We start from the raw sequence: 19,067 nt of genomic DNA on the forward strand, positions 1-19,067 counted from the left end.
AAAAATGAGAGAAGACACAAATAACTAAAATTTGAAATAAAAGTAGGGACATTACCACTGGCCTGCCAGAAATAAAAGGATTATAAGGTAAAACTGAACAATTACATGCCAACACATTAGATAACCTAAATGAAATGGAAAAATTCCTAGAAATATACAAATTGCCAAAACTGGTTCAAAAGGAAAGAAAACTAGAACAAACCTATAAAAATAGATTGAATCAGTAGTAAAAAAAACAAACCTGACAAGGAAAATTCTAAAACCAGATGACTCCACTGATTAATTCTGACACACACTAAAAGAAGAATTAACACTAATCCTTCTCAAATTCTTCCAAAAAATAGAAGAGGAGGGAATACTTATAATTCATTCTTTGAATCCATTACCCTGATACCAAAGCCAGACAATAATATCACAAAAAAGTAAAAGAAAAAAAATTACAAGGCACTATTCCTTATGAATACAGATACAAAAATTTTCAGTAAAGCCCTAGCAAACTGAATACAAGAGCATAGTAAAAGGATTATATGCCATGACCAAGTGGTATTTATCCCAGACATACAAGCAAGTTTTAAGATAAAATCTTTAATATAATATGAAGGGAAATACCCACATGATTATCTTAATTGATGCACAAAAAGCATTTGACAAATTCCAGCACAGTTTCATGATAAAATCACTCAAAAAACTAGGAATTTAGAGGACATTCCTCAACATTTATGGACATTTATGAGAACCCCCAACTAAGATTTTACTTAGTGGTGAAAGAGTGAAAACTTTCTAAGATCCAGAACAAGATAAGGATGCCCACTTTCACCACTGCTATTCAACATTGTACTAGTAGTGCTAGCCAAGACAATTAGGCAAGAAAACAAATAAAAGGCATCCAAGTTGGAATGTAAGAAGTAAAACTATCTGTATTTGAAGATGACATGATCCTATTTATATAGAAAGTCCCAAAAAAGTCCCCCAAAGCTATTAGAGCTAATAAATTTAGCAAAGCTGTAGTGCTCAAAGTCAATATTCAAAAATCAGTATGTTTCTACATACTAGCAAGGAACAATCCAAAAAGGAAATTAAGAAAATAGTTCATTTACAGTAGCACTCATAATAATGAAATAATGGAATACCCAGGAAAAAAATTTAACCAAGTATGGGAAAGACTTATAAAGTTAAAAATAGAATATGCTGCTGAAAGAAATTAAAGAAAAACTAAATAAATCAGAAGACATCCCGTATTCATGGATCAGAAGATTCAGAATCATTAAGGTGAGAGTACATCCCAAAGAGATCTCCAGATTCAATACAATCCCTATTAAAATTCTAATGCCCGTTTCTGGGGTGCCTGGGTGGCTCAGTCAGTTGGACATCTGCCTTTGGCCCAGTTCATGATCCCTGGGTCCTGAGATCAAGCCGTGCATCAGACTCCTTGCTCAGTGGGGAGCCTGCTTCTCCCTCTCCTGCTCCCCCTGCTTGTGTGCTCCCTCCCTCTGTCTTACAAATAAATAAATAATATCTTAAAAAGACAAAATTCTAATGGCCCCTTTAACAGAAATGGAAAAGATGATCCTAAAATTTATATGAAATTGCAAGGTGCCCTGGATAGCCAAAATAATAATGAAAAAGAACAAAGTTAGAGGAATTATACTTCTGGATTTCAAAACTTAGTACAAAGTTTCAGCAACCAAAACAGTGTGGATCTGGCATAAGTATAGATTATAAACCAGTAGAATAGAATCGAGAATCCAGATGTAAACCTGTATACTTATGGCCATTTGATTTTAAACAAGGGTACTAGTGTTATTCAATGAGGAGAGAATAGTCTGTTCAAGTGTTGCTGGGACAACTGGATATCCATATCTATTATAAACAAAAGTTAACTCAAAAATAGGTCAATGACCTAAATAGAGGAGCTGAAGCCAGAAAACACTGAGAAGAAAACATAGGGATAATCATGACATTGGATTTTTTTAATTTTTAATTTTAATTTATTTTTTAATAGGCTCCACGCCCAGTGTGGAGCCCAACACATGGCTTGAACTCACGACCCTGAGATTAAGACCTAAGCTGAGATCAAGAGTTGGATGCTTAACCAACCAAGTCACTCAGACACCCCCTGACATTGGATTTTAGATGGAATCTTAGATATGACATGAAAATCATGAATAACAAAAGAACATAAAGTGGACTTCAAAAAATTAAAAACTCTCGTGCCTCAAAAGACATTATCCAGAAAGTGAAAGGACAAGCTACAGAATAGGAGAAAATATTTGCCAGTCAGATAGCTACTATGGCTCTAGTATTCAGAATATATAAGGTAGTCTCAAAATTCAACAGCAAAATGACCAAAAAAACTCTATTTAAAAATGGGCAAAGAATTTGAATAGATCTTTCTAAAGAAGATGTACAAATGGTCAATAAGTACGTGAAAAAATATTCATCAGTCATTTTGAAAATGCAAATCAAAACTAAAATGAGATGCCCCCTCACATTTGATAAGTTGAACATAATTTTCAAAATGGAAAATAGCAAGTTGGTAAAGATGTGGAGAAATTGGAAACTTTAGATGTTGCTGGTGGGATTATAAAATGGTGTCACTGTGGAAAACAGTTTGGTGGTTCTTCAAAAAGTTAGAATTATCTTATGTTCTAGTAATTGTATTCCTAGGTATATATCCAAAAGAATTAAAAACATGAACTCAAATACTTGTATGTGAATATTCATAGCAGCAGTATTCACAATAGTCAAAAGATGGAAACAACCCAAATGTTCACCAACTGATGAATAGATAAGCTAAATATAGTACAGTTGACCCTTGAACAACATGGGGGCTAGGGGTGCCAACCGTCAGTAAAAAATACACATATAACTTTTGACTTCCCCAAATCTTAACTAGTAGTTAAGTAGTAGCTTACTGTTGACCAGAAACCTTACTGATAACATAAAGTCAAGTAACACATATTTTATATATGTATTATATACTGTATTCTTCTAATATGAAAAGAAAATGTTAATAAAATAATAAGAAAGAGAAAATACATTTATAATACTATTCTGTATTTATAAGAAAAAAATCTATGTAAGTGGACTCATACAGTTTAAACCCATGTTTAAGGATCAGCTATATCCTTTGAATGGAATATTACTCATTTGGAATAATACTCATTCAGAGAAAAGGAATGAAATGTTGAAACCTGCTACAACATGGAGGAATTATGCTAAGTGAAGCCAAACACAAAAAGTCACATATGATTTCATTATATAAAGTATTCAGAATAGCTAAATCCATAGAGACAGCAAATTGGTGGTTGGCAATGGGTTGAAGAGAGGGGAGAATGGGAGAGCAGCTCCTTAATGAATATGGTGTTTTATTTCGGGGTGATAGAAATGTTTTAGAACTAGTTAGGTGTTGTGGTCCCCCAACATAATGAATGTACTAAGTGCTACTGAATTGTTCACTTTAAAATGGTTAATTTTATATGAATTGTGTCTCAATTTTTAAAAACGGGCAAAGGACTTAAGTAGATATTTCTCCAAGGAATGTATATAAATGGCCAGTAAACACATAAAAAGCTGCCCTACATCATTAGTCTTTAGGGAAATGCAAATAAAAACAGTAATGATTGCATACTACTTCCCACCCAGTAGCATAGGTATAATTTTTTAAAGGAAAATAACATGTTGCTGAGGCTATGGAGACAGTGGAACCCTGACTCATTGTAGGTGGGAATAGACATTGCTTCAGTTGCTGTGGAAAAGTTTGGTGATTCCTCAATAATTTATATATAGAATTAATGTATGACCTAGCAATGGTACCCTTAGGTAACACCAAAGACAATTGAAAACAAGTGTTCAAAGGAAAACTTGTACTTGAATGCTGATAACAGCATTTTTTTATAATAGCCAAAACCCGACATATAGGCTGATAAATGCTATAACATGGTGGACCCTGAATATTTGCTAAGCCACATACAGTACAAAATATCCAGAAAAGGCAAATCTGGAGAGATGAAAAGTAGAGAAGAGAGGCAAATTGGGAGTACATTTGTGTGCTGTTTCAATAATCAGCAGATCAGACAAAACTGAAAAAGCTGTACAGTGAAGGAAGGATGGCATTTTCAATAAATGGTGTTAGACAATTATACTAGCATATACAGAATAATGCCAGTCTAGCCTTATATCAAACTTCATATAAAGAAAAGATCATAGGTTCAAATAGAAAACAAAACTATGAAAGTTTAGAGTTAAAGAGAGGAGAAAATCTGTATGTTGGGCCTGCCGACAACTTACACATAGAACCAAAAGTACTTTCCATAAAAGAAAACTTGATAAATGAGACTTCATCAAAATTTACAACTTTGCTGAGTGAAACTTGTTTTATTTTTAATTTTAATTTTTTAAAGATTTTGTTTATTTGTCAGACAGAGGGAAAGAGAGAGCACAAGCAGAGGGAGCAGCAGGCAGAGAGAGAAGCAGGTTCCCCAGTGATCAAGGAGCCCAATGTGGGGCTCCATCCCAGGACCATGAGACCATGACCTGAGCCGAAGGCAGATGCTTAACTGACTGAGCCACCTGGCACCCCATGAAAGAAACTTTTAAGAGAATAAAAAGACTAGTTACAGAATGAGTGAAAATATTTGCAAGTCACATATCTGACTATAGACTTGTATCAAGAATAGATAAAGAACTCTTAAAACTCAACAAAAAAAGCAAACAACCCGATTAAGAAACAGGCAAAAGACATGAACAAATACTTCAAGTATATAAGGATAGCAAATAAGCACATGAAAAGATGGTGAACATCACTAGCTATTAAGAAAACGAACATGGAACTGGAACTCATAAAATGCTGGTGGAAATGCACAGTGATGAAGTCACTTTAGAAAACTGGGACTTAGCAGTTTCTTGTTACCTGCCATAGAGAAATGAACATAATTTCACACAAGCTTGTATGCATATATTTATAGCAGCTTTATCATAACTGCCATAAAATGGAAACAACCCGAATTCCTTCCATAGGTGGGTAGATTATCAAACTGTAAGACACCCATATGGTGGAGAAATGCTCAACAATAAAAAGGAATGAACTTTTGATATAGGCAACTTGTAAGAATTTTGGAGGCTAAGTGGAAGAAGGCAGTCTCAAAGGCTATCTGCTGTATGATTGCATTTATGTGATATTCTGAAAAATGAAATTATAGGGATAGAGAATAAGTCAGTGGTTGCTAGGGCTTATGGATTGGGGTGGGGTATGAGTATAAAGGCTTACCATGAGGGAATTTTTTTAGAGTTGTTGATGGAAAATTCTGTACCCTTGTTAAAGTGGCTACTGGAGTCTATGTTAGACTTCTTTGAACTGTACTTCCTACACTTTGTACTGTATGACAAAAGTGGAAAAAAAAGCACGTTATATGTCATCAGTACATGACTTTTGTGACAAATGATTTTAAGATCTAAAGAAAGGGGTGATTTCATAGGAAAATATAGCAAAGCTGATTAAAAAATAGAAAACTTATTTAGTGCAGTTATCAAAGCTGAGACTGAAAATAGTGATTAAGGATCTATGATTGTAAAAGCCGTCATGTTTATGTGGCTTCACAGCTGAATTCTAAGTAACTTTTGAAGGATAGGTGGCTCTAAATCCATTTACATGTTTTTCCAGACCATACAGAAAGGTTAAAAGCACCCCAATTTTTTAAAATAACTAGAATAATTTTGACACCAAAATCTGATTAGAGATATCACAGAAAAGAACTGTTGACCAGTATCACTTAAAGATGTAAAAATTCAGAATAAAATATCAGCAAATCAAATATAACAGTGTTATTAAGGAATAATACACAATGAGCAAGTTCAGTTTAATCCAGAAATACAGGTTCCTTCAGCTTCAGGAAATCTAAATGTATTATAATTCATTACATCCAGAGATCATAGGAGAAAAACCATAGACACTCGAAAGACATTGACAAAAGTCATTGTTAATGGTAACTGTCAGGTACTTGATGTGCCTCCTCTCATTTAATTTTGCCAAAAATCCTGTGCCAACCCCCCCTTTATTGGTGGGGAAATGAACTCAGAAATTAAGAGACTTGATGCCACATCACTAGAGCTCTTCTGTGGCCCCCAAGTTAACAGCTGTCCCTGTGCATAGTCTGGATCCCAGCCAGGGACAGGGCCCAAGAACAAGAAGTATATGCAGTGGCGCCTAGGACGTGTTTATGTTCACTTGCAGCCTTTCTAACCCAGAGTATTTTATCAGAAGCCAGGCCCACTTGGTCACACAGCTGGTGGTCTGCATTTATTCGGTTTGTGGGAAGCTGATCCCAGGTCCTTTCCTCACCTTGAAGGAGAAAGGGTTTTGGAAGAGACAGTATATGGCAGCAAAACCAATAAATATACAATATAGTATTTCTCATTAAATTCATACTTTTTGTTGCTTTTCTAAATAGGATTTTCCCCCTTTTTCTATTATAAATTCTGGATGGTTATTCTTGCCATATAGGTGCTATGTATTTTTCTAGGTAGATGATCATAATCAGCAATCAGAAGTATTCTTACTGGTACAACCTACATACAAAAGTTGAATGCCAGAGTTGAGTGGCAAACATCACTCTTTCTGACTCTCATGGGAATACTTCTGATGTTCTATCAAATATGGGTGTTATGATTTTGTGGTAGACATCTTCTATTCCTTCATTAACTTAAGGAAGTTTCCTGAGAAGTTTTAATTATGAATGTCTCTCATTTTATCATATGCCTGCTTGTCATTTCCTGAATTGACAATGTGGCTGTTTCCCCTTTTTATTAGTTTAGGTAATGATTTACATTGAAAACTCTTTAAACTGAACCATTGTTGCATTCCTGAGGTAAACCCTACTTTCCCATGATGTATTGTTCTTTTAATACAAAGTCAATTCTATTTGCTAATATTTGGCTCAAGATATTACCTCTATGTCCTTAAGTGAGATTAGCCTAAAGTATTCTTGACTTGGGTTTCCCTTGAGTGGTTTTGGTTTCAGGATTATTTTATTAAGTTATAAAACGAATTGGATTTTTTTTCTCTTTTCTGGAAAGACAGTATAACATAATAAGTAAGAACATAGCTCTGTAGCCAGATGCTTTTGTTGGAATCCTGATTTTCCGTGATCTTGACTTCTAACACCATAGGTCACTTTCTCTTGTTTTTCAACCATTTATAAATGGAATCATACAATATGTACTCTCCTGTGTGTATTTCTTTCAATCAGTTGGTAAGATTCATCCATGCTGTTGTATGAAGCAATAGCTTAATAATTCTCATTGCTGTATTCATTGTATAAGCATACCACAGTTTATTCATTCCACTGAGTGTTCCAGTTTTTAAGAGGCTCTTATTAATTGTGCTGCTATGAATATTCTTGTTGTTGTGAACATATGTACATTTGTTGGGTATTTCTGTTGGGTACCTACCTAGGAGTGGAATATATAGGTATATGTATATATATGTTCAGCTTTAAATAGATAATGCTAACAGTTTTACAAAGTGTCCGTACCAAAATTTTGGAGAGTTGCTTCTTCCACATCCTTGCCAATGCTTGGTACTCTCTGTCTTGTTCATTTTGCCATTCTGGTGAGTGTGTAATTGTAGTACATTGCGGCTTTAGTTTGCATTTTGTTGATCACTAATAAAGTTGAAAATCTACTCATACATTTTTTTAGGTCTAGCCTTTTATTCTTATATGAATAGCATCTGTCTTATACATAGATATTGCCCTATATTCATAGCCCCAAAATTAAAGTCAAATAATCAGAATGTTTTTATTTAGGTTCAATATGTGTGTAACAATTTACTAGGTTGTATTAGTTAAAATTACCTTTGGTTGAGAACTAAACAAAAAATCCAAAAATAGTACCTTAAGAAAAGTTAAATTCTCCATCACAGAAAAGAAGTAAACAGGTAGACAGTAAATGGCTGTTTTGAAAGGAAATAGGCATCTTCTATCTTGTTACTCCATTTTACAAGGTCTCCAAATAACCCAAGATGGATGATAAACTTTAAGATTTACCATTATATTCTAAACAGGTAGTACATATAACTTTTTCATGTATTTCTTATTAGCTAGCAAATATACAGTAACAGCTAGCTGCAAGAGACGCTAAGAAGTATTTTAGCTTAGAATCCATGTACCCAGCTAAAAATTAGGGCTTTCGTTTACTAGGGAAGATACTTAGGGGATATCTGCAGCAGTTTCTTTTCTACAGGATGTGTTAGAGGGAAATCAAGAAGTAAAAGCTGCAGTCCCTACTCCTACTCCTCTACTCCTACCTAGTTTCTCAAATGTATTCAGTAGTCAAGACTGTAGTGCAGCATTCAGCATTGTGATAGGCAATTTAAGGAACCTAAGAATCCATAAAGGAAAAGGGCAACCTGGACAGAAACAGAAAAATATAAGATAGGAACAGAATGGACATTGAATGAATGATTAAATAATGGAAAGACTGAGCATTCTATTCATTTTTTTTTTCCCAATTGAGAACAGCTTAAAATTATACAGTAATGCAAGGGAGTTACTTTAACATTTAATTCCTTATAATGATGGGTTTTACTTTAGGGGCTGAGTGCAAGTGTGTGTGTGTCTGTGTGTGTGTTGCAAATATAGAGATAGTGCATATATAAATATGTGTGTGTATATATTATATATATATAAATATATACACACACACACACGCTTGTATACCTTGTGTTAGTAAACATCCTTTTTGATATTTATACTCCTATCTTTCTCAAATGGAATAACAATGGAATGTCCTCAGTTATCTTAGGGATGTTGTAAGCCATTAGTTAAAAAAAATGTCCCAATTGCACCAGATCCTTCTGTCCCTAAATGGAACATTCCTAAAGCTTCTAGGTATTACATATCTAGAGATAAAGCCAACCTCCCAGCATGCAAAAACATGAAAAAATAACTTTAAAAAAATACTCATATCCACGAGGGAAATAACTACTGTCATAAACTGTAAATTACATGTAGAGTGACATCTGCAAGACGACAGACTAGGAGAAAAACCACAGGACCAGATGGCTTCATAGGTAAATTCTACCAAATATTCAAAGAAGAATTAGTACCCTTTTAAAACAGAAGAGGGAACACTTCCGAACTCATTTTATGAGAACAGCATTACCCTGATACCAAAGCCGTGTAAAGCTAGAGTACTACAGGCAAATATCCCTGAATGAACAGGGATGCAAAAATCTTTAATAAAATACCAGCAAACTGAATTCAATAGCACATTAAAGGGATTATACACCATTAACAAGTGTACAAATGTGATTATCCCTGGGCTATAAAGATGTTTCAACATATGCAAATAAATCAAGTTGATACACCATATTAACATAATGAAAGATGATAAAAACCACATGGTCACCTTAGTTAATGCAGAAAAGCATAAAAATTCAACAAAATAGGTATAGAAGGAACCGGGGGGAAAACTGAAAGCTTTCCCTCTAAGATCCAATACAAGGCAAAGATACCCAGTCTTGCCACTTCTGTTCAACATAGTGCGGGAAGTCTTAGAGCAGTCATACAAGAAAAAGAAAAGTCCTCTATATCAGAAGTAAAATTTATCTCAGATCTCAGATGACATCACGTATGTAGAAAACCCTAAAGATTCAACAACAACAAAAAACTTAAAACTAATAAATTCTGTAAAGTTGCAGAATAAAAAACAAATATATAAAGATCAGTTAATATTCTATACACAAACAAACTAGGGAATAAAATCCCATTCACAATACTTAGGGATAAGTATAAAATACTTAGGGATAAGCTTAACCAAAGTCAAAGACTTGTACCCTGAAAATTATAAAATATTGATGAAGGAAATTAAGGAAGACAGAATGGAAGGACATACCATGTTCATAGATTGGAAGAATTAATGTCCGTACTACTGAAAGTGATCTAAAAGAGTCAATGCATTCTCTATTAAAATCCTAATGGCATTAAAAAAAACATATTTATTTATTTGAGAGAGAGAGGAGAGGGGCAGAGGTAGAGGGAGACAAGCAGATTCTTCAATGAGCACGGAGTCCAGTGTGGGTCTCGATCCCAGGACCATGAGATCATGACCTGAGCCAAAATGAAGAGTTGGACGCTTAACTGACTGAACCACCCAGTTGCTCCCCCATGGCATTTTTTACATAAATAGAAAAAATAATCCTAAAATTCATATGGATTCACAAAAGAACCCAAATAGCTAAAGCAATCTTGAGCAAGAATGAAGATGGAAGCATCACACTGACTGGTTTCTAAATACTATTATAAAACGACTGTAATCAAAAAGTATGATACTGGCATAAAAAATTGACATCTAGACCAATGAAGCCCGGAAATCAATCCACATGTTCTTCAGCAAGATTCTCAGCTGCGAATGCACTATAACATGAATACATGATTTTGGAAAACCTGTATATCCACATGTACAAAAACGAATTTGGACCCTCACACCATATACAAAAATCAACTCAAAAGGGATTAAAGACTGAAACGTAAGACCTAAAAACATAAAACTACTAGAGTAAAATGTAGGAAAAAGGCTTTTTGAAGAACTTGGCAATGATTTTTTTGGATGTGGCAACAAAGGCAAAAATAGGCAAATGGGATTTCATCAAACTGAAAGTTTCTGCAGAACAAAGGAAATATTCAACAGAGTGGAAAGGTAGAGCCTGTGAAATGGGAGAAAATATTTGCAAACCATATATCTGATAAGGGGTTAATATCTAAAACATATAAGGAACTCGATAACAAAACCCCAAATAACCCAATTTAAAGAAAAGTGAAAAAATTTAAAAAAAATTAAAACGTGAAGGACCTAACTAAACATTTCTAAAAAGAAGGCCTACAAAGGGCCAAGAGATATTTGCAAGGTACACAGCATCACTAGTTATCAAGAATGATATGCATTCATGTATGTCATACATGCACAATGAGTATTATTGAGCCTTAATATAGAAAGAAATCTTGCCATTTGCAACACCATGGATGAACCTAACCTTAACCTCGTGCTAAGTGAAATAAGCTTGACACACAAAGACAGATACTGCATTACTTCACTTCTATGTGGAACCTAAAACAAACTCACAGAAACAGAACATAGAATGGTGGTTGCCAGGGACTGAGAGGTGAGTGAAATCGGTAGATATTGGTCAAAGGATACAAAGTTTCAGTTATGCAAGATATGAATAAATTCTGGAGAGCTAATATACAGCAATGTGACTGTAATTAACAATACTGTATTTTATACTTGAAATTTGGTAGAAGGGTGACTCCTAAGTGTTCTGAACCCACCAACAGTTATACTTCAATAAAGCTATTAATTGAAGTACAAAGCACTGATTTTCTCTGAACTTTGGAGTAATTTAATAGAAACCTTTTAAGTACTAAGAACAAATTTATTTTTGTAGGATGGTGAAGATAGCGGTATGAAAAAAATCTCTTTAGGAGTGCATCGTTGGAGGGAAAGCTTTTTAACTGGAAATGTTAGTGGTACCAGTGTTTCCAAATGTGTTTGTCATTACGTTCTCAATAAACGGTGCTAATCCTATAAAAGAATGCTACTGTAATGGAATAAAACAGAAGAAGAATTGGATTCTGTCACGAGAGACAGTTACTAGGTCGAGGAGTGACTTTCAGAAATAAAGTTGCTCGTCCAAGACCATGCGGCTGGACAAATGCTTACTCTGTGTCTCCTTTTAAGAATGTCAGGGCCCAGGAATGGCTGGGTGGCTCAGTGGGTTGTGTCTGCCTTTAGCTCAGCTCATGATCCCAGCGTCCTGGGATCCAGCCCTGCATTGGGCTTCTTGCACACTGGGGAGTCTGCTTCTCCCTCTCCCTTTGCCCCTCCCCCTGCTCATGCCAGCACTCTCTCTCTGACAAAAATAAATAAATAAAATCTTTTTAAAAAAAGAGAATGTCAGGGCCCAGAGGTGCCTGGGTGGCACAATCGGTTAACCGTCTGACACTTGGCTTTGGCTCAGGTTGTGATCTCATGACTGTGGGATTGAGCCCTAAGTCGGGCTCCGCACTCAGCACGGAGTCTGCTGGACATTCTCGCTCCCTCTGCCTCTGCCCCTCCTCCCATTCATGCTCACTTTCGTTCTCTTTTTGTCTCTCTCTCTTTGAAATAAGTAAATAAATAAATCTTTTAAAACAGTGTCACGTCCCAAATCTATTTAACTGAAGGCACTGACAAGATCATCAAAATCATTACTAGAAGCAAATGATCTAGAACCTCCACATAAATCAGATATAGAGCTAGAATGTCATCACACATAAAATAGAGGAGAAACCCATGAACAATGAAAATTACGGCACCCATTGAGTGTTCTGGGTTTTTTTTTTTTTAACCTTCTTAATCTTCAAGACCTTATTTTAGCTGCACAATGCTATTTTTTTCTTGCTTGCTCATTTTTTAAACAGCTTCATTAAGGCATAATTGATATGCAAAGAACTACACATATTTAATGTATACAATTTGATGAGTTTGGATGTATGTAAATAGACGTGATACCATCCCCACAATCAAGGTAATAGACATTGCCAGTACCTCCAAAGTTTCCTTGTTTCCTTTGTGGGTTTTTTCTTGTTTGGTTCATTTTATTTTGGGGAGGGGTGTTAAGAAGAGAACATGAGATCTGCCCTCTTAACAAATTTTGAAATGCACTATACCTTACTGTTCATTCTAGGCACCGTGTTGTACAGCAGATCTTTAGAATTTATTCATGTAGCGTAACTGAAGCTTTATGCCCATTGAGTAACAACCCCTTTTATACCTACCCCCATCCCCTGGCAACCACTACTGTATTCCCTGCTTCTATGAGTGGAATCATGCAGTATTTGTCAGCTATGGTAATTTATAGTTTCCTAGAAAATTATCCATTTCATCTGTTTTCCTTTCTTTGCACTTGATATATGTATTTAACATTTAAAATTTTTTTTCAAAAAATGTGTTTCATTTTCATTGTAGCACTAGTATAAGTTAGTTGTTCATTTCTTATTTACAGTCTCCTTCCCCCCATTAGATTGTTGTCTCCATGACTGTAGGGACGTCCTATGTCTTGTTGATTAGCACTTAGAGCAGGGCCCGCCACATGGTAGCCATTCGGTAAATATTTCTTGAGTGGATGACTGTGTGATCTGTTTCTTTAAGTATGTCCCCTTTTCCATTGCTAATGCTGTTTACTTGTGTTTTCTCTTTTTTCTTGATTCTGTTGCCAGAGGCTTATCTATTTTTGTTGTGTTTTTTTAAAGGATCAGCTTTAAGTTCTCTAGATCAATTCAGTTTCTTATCTTTTAAAAAAATTCTGCTTTTTTCTTAATTTCTTCCTTCTGTTTTCCATATGTTTTATTGTTGCTGTGTTGTTCTCATTGTTGTCTTCATTCTAGATTCTTGAGATAAGGGTCTCCTGGGTGACTCATTCCGTTAAGCCTCTGCCTTCAGCTCAGGTCATGATCCCGGGGTCCTGGGATCGAGCCCCTGTGTCAGGCTCCCCGCTCAGCACAGAGCCTGCTTCTCCTCCCTCTGCCTGGTGCTCCGCCTGCTTGTGCGCGTGCGCTCGCTCTCTCTCTCTCTCTCTCTCTCTCTCTGGTAAATGAATAAAATCTTTAGAAAGATGAATTCTTGAGATGAAAATTAAGTTTACTTTCTGTCTCCCTTGTTCTCTGGTAAATACTTTTAATGCTATAAATTTTCCTCCTCGCTTTTGATTCATTCCATAGGTTCCAGTGGCTTTTTTTTTTTTTTTACTTCTGATTTATGTTTTCAGTTTTTATTTTCTCTTCAAGTGAACAGTTATTTAGAAGTGCATTTAAAAATTTCCAGGTTTATAGATCTGGGAGGGGGTGGATTATATTTATTTATTTATTTTTCTGTTACATTAATTTTTTTTAATTCTTTAATTTTTTTTAGAGAGAGTGAGAGTGTGGGGTGGGGAGGGACAGAGGGAGTGGGAGAGGGAGAGAGAGAGAGTCTTAGGCAGGCCCCACACCCAGCACAGAGTGCACTGCAGGCCTCGAGGTCACAATCTGAGATCATGACCTGAATGGAAATCAGAGAGCCACCCACGTGCCCCATAATTTTTAATACATTATGGTAACTGTGTGGCCTAGGAGATACCGGCTTTACAGAAATTTTTGGATATTTCCTTTGTTACCTAGAAAAGGGGTCCACAGACTACATCCTGTAGGCTCAAGGGCCTGGTGCCTGTTTCGGAGCATCTGACCTTTGTTTACCAGTTACAGCTGCTCAGCTGAGTGGTTCTGACAGAGACCCTGTGGCCCACGCAGCTGTTCTACACAATAATGTTTTACACAGTAAAACAAAATGCTGTTTTTAAAAAAACAAAGTAAAACAAAAATGTTTTACACAGTAAAACGTTTACTGTCTGGACTTTTCACAAAAAGTTCACTGACCTCTGACTTAAAACATGGTCAATTTTCGTACTTTTTTATATGCACCAAAAAATATGTATATTGTCTCTTGGGTACAAGTCCCTTATCTCCTTATTAGCATAAGCTTGTTAAGTTGTGTTACAGTGGTCCTTATATCCTTCCTCACAGTGTGTGCTTTTGGTTATACATATCTGAGAGAGACGTATGGAAACCTCCCATCCGCTTCTGTATTTTAGGGTTAATCTATTTTGAAGCTGCATTGGTATTGCATAAAGAGTTTATAAAGGTTCATAGCTATTATATTATATTGTTCTGTTGTGTTTTCCATCATAAAATATGAAATAGCTTTCTTTGCCCATTTACACGTTTATTTATGTATGCCTTAAAATATTTCTAGAGACTATGATTGTTTCTGTCAGGTTTAGGTTGAACTACGTATATTAGGGAAAAAATTAAATGATAAATGACAGTTTAAACAAGAAACCTTATTTCTTTCTTGGGTTGAAGTCTGGAGATAGGTATTCCAGGGCTCTGTGATGTCATCAGGCACCCAGGCTCCTATCTTCTGCTTCACCATCTTGGTATATGGTTTTCATCCTAAGGTCCCCTCATGGTCCACGAGACTTCTGGAGTTCCAGCCAGCACATCTCCATTGAGGGCCAGAAGGAAGAGGAAAGGTAGGAGGGCAAAAAGGGGCTTGTCCTAGCTCAGCTGCTCAGCCAATTTCTAATAAATGACGTCAGAAATCCCAGAAAACAGTTCCATTTCCATCTCACTGGCAGAACATAGTGAAGTAGCCACACCTAAGCAGGCAGGCCTGTCAGGTAGCTTTGGCTTGGCCAAAGATCGCCATTCTGTTCCCAAGGAGGACGGTGGGTTAGGGTTAGGTTAGGACGGTTAGGTTAGGTGGTTAGGGACACGCGTGTCCGCCACGGCCTGTTGCATGTTGCCTTTTCCTTCACTGTCAACCTTCCTCAGTTATTTTGTTTCAGGGTCTCTTTTAAATAGAATATAGCAAGATCTTGAGTTATTTGGTTTTAAACAATCAGAACATCTGTCTTAATAGGTGAGTGTAATGCGTTCATTTTAGTATCATTGCTGCAATTGTCTGTTTGCTTTCTGTTTATTTCTTTTTACTTTTCCTGCCACTTGTTACATTGAATTTTCTGGGTTTTTTTTTTTTTCTGTTTTAGAAGTTGTGTGTACTGTTTTGATTCTTTTAGTTATTAGTCTTGGTGTTTTTTTAACATTGTTTTAAAATAATTTCAAATTTACAGAAAAGTTGCAAGGATAGTACAAAGGATTCCTGTGTGCCCTTTACCCAGATTCCTCAGATGTCAACATTTTATCATATTTCCATTATCATTTTTTCCTTATACCTATAAATAGTGTTTCTTTTAAAAAAGATTTTGTGTATTTATTTGACAGAAAGACAGAGAGAGACACAGCGAGAGAGGGAACACAAGCAGGGGGAGTGGGAGAGGGAGAAGCAGGCTCCCCGCAGAGCGGGGAGCCCGATGTGGGATTATATATTCTGGAGTTGAGAGGATCCCCAGAAAAACCACCCATCCAACTCGTCAGTGCTACAGACGAAAAGAAAAAGAAGGACTCGAAGTTCCCTTCTGCGCTCGGGGAACTTGTCTGAGGTCCTGGTTGAGCTGATGTATATTCATCAACCGCCCTTGCCCTGAGCCAGACTCTGCCAGGGGCTGGAACAACACGGCAGAATTACCATCATTCTCTGGTATTCAAGAGCCCCCAGTTCAGTCAGGGGGACAAAGAAGTAACAAAAGAATAGTGTGCCTCAAAATACCTCATGATAATAATGGACTAGAACCCATTGAATAAAATAAGAATCCAGATATACACATATATGTTAATAAATAAATTAATAAATAGACAAATGGACAGGGAAAGCCCTTCCTGGGAGTAGATTGCCAACTGACAAATGTACTTTCTTTTAATCTATCATTAGGTATTTTGAGGCACACATTGTTTCAGAAGCAACCAGTGGAAGCCCCTCCCATGTTCTTTTGACACATTTTCCTTATTCTTTGAGTACTGCTTGATTTTGTGGCACAAGAAGATGTTCCACTTTCATCTTGTTCTTTCCTGGATTTTTCCAAGGAGCCCCAGTTCCATTTAGTTTTTAACATCTTTATTGAGGTACAGTTGCATACAATAAACTACACATGTTTAAAGTAGACAGTTTGGCAAGTTTTGACATGTACATTCTTAGATAATGAAAATATCCCTCACCCCCCAAATTTTCCTAGTGCCCCTCTGTAATTCCTCCCTTAGTACTCCGTCCCTCCTGCAACCGAAAGCCCTGATCTACAGTCGCTAGAGAGTAGTCTGCATTTTTTTTAGAGAAAAAATAGACACATGTAGAGTCATAGACTGTAAACTTTTTGTCTGTCTCATTTCATGCACCAGAATTATTTTGAGATTCATGTATGTTATAACAGGTATCAGTAGTTTACACCTTTTATTACAGAAAAGTATTAAATCATTTAAGTATTACCCCAATTTGTGTATTCATTTGCCTGTTGATAGACATTTGAGTTACTTGCAGTTTTGGTTTATTACAAACAAAGTCTTTGTATGGATATGTGCTCTCTCTTCCCTTGGGGCGATACGTAGGAGCAGCCTGGTTGCATTATATGGTACGTGTATATTTAGCTTTTTAAGAAATTCCAGACTTTTCCAAAACAGCCTGCTGAGATTTTTGATTGGGATTACATTGAATGTGGATCATTTTGGGGAGAATTGACATCTTAATAATATTGAGTGTTCCAATCCATGAACGTTTGCATCTCTCCATTTATTTAGGTCTTTAATTTCTCATTAATGTTTGTACATTTCTGCATACAAGTCTTGCATATCTTTTTTCAGATTCATCCCTACACATTTCATATTTTTATCCTATTGTAAATGCTTTCATTTTAATCTCAATTTCCTATTGTTCATTGCCACTGCATAAAAATACAGATAATTATTATATATTGAGTTTACATCCTACCTTTCTAAATTCACTTCTTAATATTAGTACCTTTTTTGAAGAGTCCGTTGAATTACCCACATAGGTTGTCATCTGTGAATAAAAGCAGTTTTACTTCTTTCTTTCCAGTCTGGATGCCTTCTGTTTATTTTTCTTACCTTACTACACTTTCTCCAGTAAACTGCTGAATTCAACTGTTGGGAGCAGCCATGGTACCTTTCTTTCTGACCTTAGGGGAAATCATTCAGTCTTTTACTATTAAAGTATGATGTTACCTGAAGGTTTTTTCTTATTGATTTGAGGAAATTTCCTTCTATCCCTAGTTTGCTGAGCATTCTTTTTTCATCAGTAATAAATGTTGCATTTTATGAAATGCTTATTTGTATCTACTGAGATGCTCCTATAGTGCTTTTCTGTTTTAGTCTGTTAATATTGATGAATTACATTGAATTTTTATTTCTAAACCAACTTTGCACTCCTGGAATAAAGCCCATCAGTCAGGATGAATTATCCATTTTAGGTACTGCTAGATTTGATTTGCTAAAATTTTGTTCGGAATTTTTACATCTATCTACTTGAGGGATATTAGTATGTAGTTTTCTTGTAAAGTCTTTCTCTACCTTTGGTATCAGAAATACTGGCTTCAGAAAACAAGTTTGATGGTATTGTCCCCTTTTCAATTTAATGGGAGAGTTTATGTAGAACTAATAGACTTTCTTCCTTAAGTATTTGGTAGAATTCACCAGTAAAGCCTTCTGGGCCTGGAATCTTCACTGTGGGAAGTTTTTAACTACCAGTTTGATTTATTTAATAGGTTCAGGGCTATTCAGGTTATATATTTCTTCTTGAGTGAGCTTTGGTAATTTGTATATTTCAAGGGACTTATTCATTTCATCTGAATAGTTGAATTTATTGGCATAAAGTTGTTAGAATATCTTTTATTTTTTATTATCTATAAAATCATTGTAATGTCATCTCTCTTGTTACTATATTGGTAATTTGTTTTTCTTTTGTGATGTCTGGTTAGAAATGGAACCATTTTATTGGCTATCTCAAAAAAATCACTTTGGTTTCATTGGTTTTCTCTGTTGATCTGTGCACTGTTCTGTTTGTCAACTCTGATATATGTTACTTCCTTCTCTTTGCTTACTTTGAGCTTCACTTGTTCTTTTTTCTGTTTTTTTTTCTTCTACTTGTTTTATGGTGTATGGATGCTGAGTTCATTCATTTGATGTCTATTTTCTGTTTTTATAGAAATTTATGTAAATTTCCAAGTAATCCTTTAGTTGTATCTCACAAATCTTGCTGTGTTTTTCATTTTTATTCAGTTCAAAATAATTTGTAATTTTCCTTTTGACTTCCTCAGTGACCCATAGGTTTATGTATGTATGTATGTATGTATTTATTCCTCAGTTTTACTGAGATATAATTACATACAACATTGCATAAGTTTTAGGTGTTGAGCATAATGATTTGATACATGTATATATTGCAGAATACTTGGCACAAATTTTGTCAACATTCATCATCTTGCATAGTTACAAATTGCTTTTGTGTGTATGTGTGTGATGAGAACTTTTAAGATTTACTCTCTTAGTAACTGTCAAATATCTAATATAGTATTGTTAACTATAGTC

General features: G+C 35.5%; 1 protein-coding gene across 3 annotated transcripts in view; it reads left to right on the forward strand.

Annotated features, from left to right (window-relative positions):
- Positions 1–19,067, forward strand: part of LOC111139192 (BRCA1/BRCA2-containing complex subunit 3) — a 52,909-nt gene that overhangs the window by 24,753 nt on the left and 9,089 nt on the right. For 2 of the 3 annotated variants that reach the window (XM_022491384.1, XM_022491385.1), the window contains exon 8: positions 15,032–15,106. The exons of the other annotated variant lie outside the window; for it this stretch is intronic. In XM_022491384.1, the coding sequence (XP_022347092.1) occupies positions 15,032–15,106 (75 nt within the window). The remainder of the gene's footprint in view (positions 1–15,031; positions 15,107–19,067) is intronic. 3 annotated transcript variants of the gene reach the window in all.

Source organism: Enhydra lutris, unplaced genomic scaffold (genome assembly GCF_002288905.1).
Source record: "Enhydra lutris kenyoni isolate GAN:26980312 unplaced genomic scaffold, ASM228890v2 scaffoldscaffold96, whole genome shotgun sequence".
Taxonomy (NCBI): Eukaryota; Metazoa; Chordata; class Mammalia; order Carnivora; family Mustelidae; genus Enhydra; species Enhydra lutris.